This window comes from Corylus avellana, chromosome ca7 (genome assembly GCF_901000735.1).
Source record: "Corylus avellana chromosome ca7, CavTom2PMs-1.0".
Taxonomy (NCBI): domain Eukaryota; kingdom Viridiplantae; phylum Streptophyta; class Magnoliopsida; order Fagales; family Betulaceae; genus Corylus; species Corylus avellana.
Genome location: NC_081547.1, coordinates 27552023 through 27560727, shown reverse-complemented (window position 1 = coordinate 27560727; position 8705 = coordinate 27552023). Strand labels below are relative to the sequence as shown.

At 37.1% G+C, this 8705-nt stretch overlaps 1 protein-coding gene across 1 annotated transcript; it reads right to left on the bottom strand.

The window, feature by feature from the left end:
* Positions 1 to 1661: 1661 nt before the first annotated feature.
* LOC132186103 (protein INVOLVED IN DE NOVO 2) lies at positions 1662 to 8491 on the bottom strand. The gene is made up of 8 exons (XM_059599910.1): positions 8287 to 8491; positions 6455 to 7376; positions 6031 to 6212; positions 5537 to 5626; positions 5149 to 5436; positions 4491 to 4700; positions 2434 to 2678; positions 1662 to 1940 (listed from the first exon to the last, which is right to left on the bottom strand). Exons 2-7 carry the CDS (start codon positions 7347 to 7349, stop codon positions 2436 to 2438), a joined length of 1908 nt encoding a protein of 635 aa, XP_059455893.1. The 5' UTR covers positions 7350 to 7376; positions 8287 to 8491; the 3' UTR covers positions 1662 to 1940; positions 2434 to 2435.
* Between the last annotated feature and the right edge of the window lie 214 nt (positions 8492 to 8705).

Genomic DNA, 8705 nt, shown 5'->3' with positions numbered 1-8705 from the left:
AAAGAGACTACAATACTTATTGGGGAAATGGTTTCTACTCTCAAGCTCAGCCTTTGTGCAGCTATGGAGCTCTGCAGCGAGTGGCATTGGAGTGAAAGGCAGAGAAGGGGGGAGAAAAGGTGGCAGATTTTGATATGGACAAAGCCCTAAGAAATTACGGACTTCATTCTATAAATAGAAATGTGAATTACACCTCTTAACATTAGAGATAATTTTGATTATGTTATTCCTCATATTTTTTATGCATTTAACGTGTTCATAGGATATAAGAGTGAAGTAAACTCGAGTAAGACTGGGCTAATCACATGCATGCAGAAGAACCTACACTCTGGATAAACAATTTTACAAGAGAAAGCATATCTTGGCCCAATTTTTTGGGTGTAAAACAATCTAACAACAACAAAAAAAAAAGGTATGTTTCGATGTATACTCAAATTTACTAAGGCAAGACAAATCACATTGCATTGGGAAAAAATTTTGCTGTCCTCATCAATATGGATAAGAAAAATACAAAGAACCAGGTCATATTTTCAAGATAAATGTTATATATTATGCTTTTACCTTACTTTGCTGATATAATATTGTCAATTAGTTGTTTGATTTTTTATTTTTTAAAGGAGTTGATTTAATAATTGATAGACAATGTCACATCAATAAAGTAAGATAAAAGTGTGGTGTATTACATAACTTTATTTTCAATCAATACCGAAAATGCTTAAAAAAGTCATATTATATATTACATTTTTATATCATAATACTAATGTGACAGTTCTAACTAATTCTTTGAATTATTATTATTATTATTTTAAATAATGATTTATTGAAGGGTTAGATGAAAGGTTAGTATTGTAAGATACTCATAGAATAAAAATATAATTTCTAGCATTACTTACTACTTAACTCAAAAACACTATTATTAAGAACCATTCTTGAACCTTCGTCCAAGATATTATGCATCTCAGAAGGGTTTCTCCAAGTTCTTTCTTTAATGTTTGTGTTAAAACGAAATATGGGAAATTCCAGAAAAGGGGTAACCTTCCCATTTCATGCCTTGATAACCACAGCTGCTGCATATTTTAAGAGTCCATTCGTCTAGATTTTGCAGGCATATTAGTCGGCCCTTCCAGGCACCCCTTCTAAATTTCAATTTGGCCAACTAGTCACAGTTGTGCTACTACACTTCTAAATTCACGATCAGAGCTGCCAAGAAGGCACCTTAATAATGCTTTCTAAAGGAAGTTGTAACTGTTATAAGAATACATTTCAGCAATTGCAATGCACCCCAAGTATGATGAAAGGTGTTTACTACAGCATCAGTTGCAAGTAGATTATCCAAATTCATCGGACATGATCAGAAACACAAATTCATGAGGCCTTCCTTGGGGAGAATTTTTGGACTTTTCCTTTGATCACCAATCCAATGCTTTCAGCTAACCTAAGGGAGGAACTTGCAAGTGCAGAATTTCTAAATAATCAAGAGACCTAAGCGGCTAAGCCTATTCTTGATGTGACTAAAGACCAAGTAATCCTGTACCACCAATAGTTATGTGAAAAAGCCCTTCAAAGCAAGATCCCATGAACAGAGTGACCAGCCATGGATAGATGGCTTCGTTCTAATTGAATGATACTTGATCTACAATGGTAACTCTTGACAATCGAAAAACAGGGAAAAGCTTATTTAAAACACAAATTGCAGATCAAAGGCTACATTGTCGGATAGGTTTTCCATCAATTGTAGAACAGGAATGCCAAGTGTTGGCGTGAGTGCATGAATGCAGTTCATACAAGAAGTTGTCTCATGGAGAGCAGAATTGGTACAACATGAAATTTCATAATTTACAGAGAAGAAATGCCCTAGACACATTCCCCCATCTTGTAAAGGGGAGCAAGATCATTCCATCTCCATAGTTGCTACATTTGGGGACTCGGATATTTATTTCCTGCAACCAGCAACATTGTTTCCACATCAGAAAAATTCAATATCGCTTTGCTTACAAAATACTGAAATCATGGGTATGTAAGGGCTATTGAATAGAGAAATCTATGACTTCAGCATAATAGATAGACTATTTACGTAGATACAATCTGAGCTGAATATAAATGCAATATTTGCGGAAGACTCCTTTTAGAGAATGAAGTAACTTGGCGTGCATACTCATGCTTCTGATGCTGTTAAATTTATAACTAATAATCAATTGTTTCTATATAAAGATGCCTGCCACCTCGCCTAGGAAGTAAAAGCTAGTCAGTTCCCAAAGGACTGCCACCTAGCAGAAGTAGCTAAATCTTACCAGAAAGGTAGCAAAGGCCAAAGTCAAAACTCATATACATGCTAGCCTACCAAAATCTAATATTATTAATGAATATCTCAAATGGCTATCCATTGCATCAGCCCTAAATTTTCACAGTAAACTATCTGAAACTTATACCAACCTTCAACGCATTCCCCTTTTGCGTTTAGTTACTACTTCCTCCCATTCATCTAGTAACAATGTGACTCCCTCTTGGAGGGTAGCTCTTCTTCCCTCCGAGTAGTTCCACAATTCTGATATTATGTACCGCCCACTTGGGTTGTAGTCATTTATTTCCATTAAAGCTGTTGTCACGGCCTTGTAAACTTCATCACCCAATTCATTCCTCAGACCTTTCAATTTCTCATCTTCATCATCTATAGCTTGCTGAAACAATGGCATTCATCTTAAGTAAACCGTGTCATGTTAAAAGGGAAGCAAAGAAAATATGTACTATGGGAATATTAGAATATCATTGCAACCAATCTATTAAAAGTTTCAATAATAAATTTGGGCAGCAGAATCATTGAACATTACTTAGATTTTCTAATTCTTAAAAGAATTGTCTCAAAGTACACACAACAGACCAATTAACAAATGCAGATTTACTAATCGAGTACAAATGGATAGACAGCAGAAAGCACACGCTCCCGACAAGCTACATAAGAGGACATTGATAAACTACCAGACAGGCATGCAAGCAGGTCATATGTTCAGACATACCTTCTTTTTTCTTTTTTCTTTTTTAGAAAAAAAAAAAAAAAAAAAAATTGTAAGTTCAGACATGTCAATTACAAGGGACTTTGCCTCTGTAATTCAAAAATTCAGCCTATCTAATTACACAAGCAACACAATATTTGGCAGCTACAACCAAACTAAAGCAGACTTGAAATCTGACCCTCAAATTTAGAGGAAAGTTTGATAACTGACAATTAAATAACCCGGAGAAGTCACAGAATGCATTCATCCGAGGTAGGAAGATCTTAGATCTTATTCTTATTGCCAATGAATGCCTTGATAGCAAAATGAGATCCGGAGAACTGGAAGTTATTTGTAAAATGGACTTAAAAAAAGCTTATGAGCATGTTAATTAGGATTTTCTTTTGTACATGCTTAGAAGGTGCGGGTTTGGGGAGAAATGGAGCTCATGGATAGCTCATTGTATTTTATCGATGTGTTTCTCAGTTTTGGTGAACGGCTCTCCCACAGGCTTCTTTATTAGCTCTGTGGCTTGAGGCAAGGGGGCCTTTGTCTACTTTGTTGTTTGTTATAGTGATGGTGGCGTTGGGTATGATGATTTCAGTTGCAATGAGTGGAGGTTTGTTGTTTAGCTTCTTTGTGGGGATAGGAATTGATATCTCTCATCTTTTGTTTGCTTGTGATACCTTGTTTTTCTGTGGAGCCGACCCAAATCATCTATGCAATTTACGAAGCTTATTCTTATGTTTTGAGGTTGTGTCGGGTTTGAAGACAAACTTAGCCAAATCATAATAGGTTTCTATGGGAAATGTTGATAATGTGGTTAGGCTGGCTGGGGTGCTGGGTTGTGGGGTTGTGTCTTTGCACTTGGAAGTATTTTGGTCTTCTGTTGGGGGCATCCTATAAGGCCAAGCATATAAGGGGCGGTGTTATCGAGAAAATAGCCTTGGTTAACTAGTTGGAAAATGTTGTATTTAAATAAAGGTGGTAGGATTACCCTTATCAAGAGCACCCTATCCAACTTACCTACGTACTTAATGTCCCTCTTTCCTTTCCCTACAAGTGTTGCAAACTGTATTAAGAAGCTCTAATGTGATTTCTTATAGGGTAGGCAAGGTGAAGAGTTCAAATATCACCTGGTGAGTTGATCCAAGATTTGTATGGCGATCATGCTCTCTTAGGTAAATGGATTTGGTGCTGTAGACTTGAGTCAGAAGCTTGGTGGAGAGTGATAGTGGACTCTAAATTTCATGGGGATTGTGGTGTTCTGGTGAGCCTATTTTGGAAGGGGCCCATTGAGGGCGAGCATGTATTTCTGTTGCTTACAATCAAATTCCTTCTTTTCATCCTTTAAAATGAAACATTATGCCAGATAAAGACATGCAACATGCACAACATTCACGAAAAATAACATACATTACTTACTATGGAACAGATTTAAACCAGAACTACTGAGTAATATCTAGGAGAGGCAGATATTATGATATCTAAGAATAACACCTGATGTTTCCCTTCAATGGTAGTAACTTTGAAAGGATGCCAGTCTGGGTCCTTCAGATATTCCTCCCACAATGAGCAAAGCTCTGAAGCTCTCATATCTGCTTCTTCCTCGCTATACTTTCTCTTCATTGCTTCATGGAATGGTTTATTGTCAAGTGCTCCCATTCTTTTAACACCAATACAAGTACGTCTTACCATTTCTTTCAAGCCCTACAAAGTAAGAGAATTAGCATTTCCTCACATGCTATTGGAACTAGTATTAGGTTTAACACTGCTTAGATCAGAACATAAGGAAGATTCCAATAAGCCAGCCCCATAATCCACAGTCCAAATTAATGTATAACAGGGTAGAACACTGGCCATCCCACTATTCCAAGTGAAAAACGCATTTATACAAACAACCAAAATGTATGTCACTCTAATATAATCAGAATTTGAAACCCACAACTTCTAAATTTCAGGGTCATCTAATAAGTTTGGGGTTGAAAAATAAGGGCATTTTAACTCATGAGTCAATCGCCTCTGGGGATCCTACTATTAATAAATAAATCATAATTTGCATAATCTACATGATATAGCACCCTACTACTAACTTCTAATAAAATGCATACGTTTAGAAGCTTCTTGCAGCTTTTCATTGAAGGGGAAAAGAACATACACTTATTAATTCTTTTCGAGCTTCTTGCAGTTCATCGTTGCTCTTGCGCTCCTTCACTATTAGAGTTTGGTTCAAATCTTCTAAATCTTCAAGCTCCCCTTCTCTTTCTCGCAACTGTTTGAGTATCGCCTCCACCTTTTGCAGAACTTCTACATCTCCATCATCTCCCATGTGCTTCATGACATTTAGTTGCCCTCTCAATTGCTCAATTTCCAATTCCAGCGCTTGTTTTGCATCCAGTTGCTTTTCCAGTTGAATTATTCTATTATGGAGTTTCTCCTTTTGCCTCTGTATGAAATCAATAGTAACATAGAACCGATTTTCTTCTGTGAAATTGGGAAGGAAATGTCGAGATTAATGTTTAAGCACTAAAAAACAACTAACAGACCTTCTGATCTTCAGCCAGTTTCAAGACATTTTCATCAGCCTTCTGTTGCTCCAAAGAGGCCAATTGCAGAGAGCTATTTTTTATGGCATTCTGATAGATAACCAAAAGCAGGGTGGTCAAGCATATCATCTTGCCAAATGCATATATAATCATACAAAAACATTTCAGCTAACACTGCAATTGGTTGAATAAATTTTAAGCAAATAATAGGACTTACATTGACAGTATCAAGTTCAAATAGTTTTCTAATCAATCATTCTGTGGTTACTACATTTGATATTTACCGAGGGGGGAAAAATATGCAGTTGCTCTTCCCCTTCTAGGCAGCATTGAGATGTTGGGATATGCATTATGAATTAGACACACTTGACCATTTCTCTAATATTGAATAAACTTTTTTTAATCAAAGAAAATATACCTCTTCAATAATCATAGCATGTGAATTACGAAATATAAGGAAATTGTGATAGCAATCAAGCCCAAAATAATGATACCTTTTCAATCTCTTCAGCGAGCAATCTTCTTTCACTTTCACTCTGCGCATCACGCTTTTCCAACTCTATCCCACGCATCTCAAGCTCTTTTTTCTGAGATTCCAGTTGCAACTTAATCTTTTCGTGGTCATTAAAAATCCTCTGAAAGTGATCCCTCGCACTCAGTTGCACTTTTCTAAGATCTGTGAGCAAACATGGCACAGATTAATCGATACCAGCCTGACACCAAAAAGGAATAACTGATAATAACAAATCCAATATGGTGAAATCTACACTAGAATTTGCCAAACATTCAGGAACTCTACAGCTGTAAATAGCTAAGAAGATATTCTATTTAACCCAACAAGTGCAGTAGATTGCATTGCACAATCCAGTTCAGGAGATTAAAGAAAAGTAAACACGTGAAATATACAATAAAACAAACCTTCAGTATAAGATTGAACGAGTGTATCTATCTCTTCCATTAAGTTGCTAACAGAGACTGAAGTCTCGCTACATCTTTCCTCCATCTCTTTTAAGTGCCTGTTCTTGAGTTCAATAATGTTTGTCAGATTAGATATAAGTTTATCCTGTTTCCTAGCTTCTTCATCCATAATTTCAGAAATAGTTCTAACATCTCCAATCTTTCGTAGGTGTTCCCCAACAATTCCAGTTGAATTATAGTCATCTGCACGGGCAACCCAAGCATAAAGACCAGATTTTTGGCCATTACTAGTATGCCAGTCCTTTTTCCCATGATGATCTGCCTCATAAGCCCTCTCAAATGACATAGCATTATGTAACCCAGGCCAATCTTTGTGGAATTCCACAATAGCACTTCCTGAATGACCGCGAAAATTCCATAGAGGGTGGACTCTTATGGGATTAAACCCTCTACTTTTCAACTCATCCCTCAGCTTGGATCCACTTTCTCCTACATATCGCCCATCATCTGTCCGTCTAGTTGGCATGTTAACCACAACTCCTGTCCAAGGCCAAACAATTTTCTCATCATGGTCACAGTCAATAGGAGGATCACTCTTGTCAGCAGGTTTTGATGGACCAGCTAAATCTTTTTCCAAATATTTCACCAAAGCAAGGTGATTAGCCTTCTCTTTTGCACTTCTCTTATCCGAACTACTTTTGCCCACCCCAGAAGCATGCTGAAGAAGGTCCTTATATAGATAGTCTCGCTTTCTCTTCTTTGGGCAGTAGGGGCAAGCAAACGTCTCGTCTGAGTTTTTGAAATTGTGGTTCCCACTCTTCAATTCTTCATAAGATTTATCTTCATACTCATCCATTTCAGATTCACTAATATCCGTGTCTGAGCCGTTACCCATCACAACTCCCTTAAAGTTAAAAAATACCTGGAAAATTGAAAAAAAAAAAACACACACACACATAAGAGGTTAAAATCAGCTTTCACGCTTTTCTTACATTGATAATTTCTATTGGTTATTATCAAAATTTCTTTTATAGATGATTTCTCAATTGTTACCACTAGGAAGTGAAACTAGTGTAATCTGAGCAAAAGAGAGAATATAGACATGATCGAGGGTTTAAGGCAGAACTGCTATAATTCATCCAATATTGTACTGTTTTGAATACCGCCCCCCAACCCCAAGCAATGGAAGAGCCTTGATCAACCGAGAAGAAATTGGACATTTTGGCTTAACCAGCGTGGAGCTTTCACAATAATTAAACAATTTTCCACATTTAATTCTCTCTTTTTTTTGTTGTTGTCGGCAGGACCATTTCCCACCAAAGGAACATTCTCTACAATACCAAGAACTACATTTTAAAACATTTACTCCATATAATTGGTAGGCCAATTAACCATACTGAGTTAAAATTTGAGCTTTAAACATAACCCAGAGATAATCTTGCAGACTACAATCTAGCACACTCACATAATTCCAACGGCCATCAAACATTCAAAATACACATAACCAGACACCAGTAACAGAAAGTTACTCTTAAACCCCATTTCCAATTCAGCTCAACTAAGCCTCAATCCAACCACATGATCTATTGCCTAAAACTCCGTATTAAACAATTTTAAATAAAAACTAGAATCAAGAAAAGTACAAGCGGATCGGCGGAAAGGAACACAGAAATGACTTTTACAGAGCAGTTTGGAGCTTCAAACTCCAGAACTGAGACACAGAAAGAAAATCAAGCCCAAATAGATCGTGCATTTTAGACTAATTATCCAAACAGATCCATGCATGCAAAGAAAGAAATAAAGCAGAAAATGTGAGCAACAGAGAAGATCACCTTCACAATTGGAGCTTCCTGGGGTCTCCCTTCGAAGACTTGGGAAAGTTGGGGTTTGGGTTTGATCAAGGAACTGGGACAGACATGGAAGTGAAGTGGGTTTGGTGCTGTCAGAGTTGTGCGCGCACCAATACTGCAAAAAGTGTGAGTTCCTGTGACTCTGTGAGAGAGAGGAGGGGAGACTGAACAGCGAAAGACGAAACGCGCGCTTGGAGCGCGTCTGGTGGTTTAGTTGAAAAACGACATAAGAACATTTATGCTAGCCTGGGGGCGCCTCCATTGCCTAATCATGAACTGTCAGTAATCAATCGAGTCCTAAACCATTCAACCATGGCATGTTGAGAAAAGACGTTGATTTTTTTAATTTTAAAACAAAATGATGTTCCTTTTTTCTTTCTTTCTTTTTTTTTTTTTTTTTT

What these genes read in the sequence shown, in the direction of transcription:
- LOC132186103 (XM_059599910.1), bottom strand. Translation starts at nt 7,349, where the DNA reads ATGGGTAACGGCTCAGACACGGATATTAGTGAATCTGAAATGGATGAG. An exon ending in AACTGGCTGAAGATCAGAAG is followed by an intron (nt 5,437 to 5,536) that starts GTCTGTTAGTTG and finishes GATTTCATACAG; the next exon opens with AGGCAAAAGGAGAAACTCCA. An exon ending in CTCGAAAAGAATTAATAAGT is followed by an intron (nt 4,701 to 5,148) that starts GTATGTTCTTTT and finishes CTTACTTTGTAG; the next exon opens with GGCTTGAAAGAAATGGTAAG.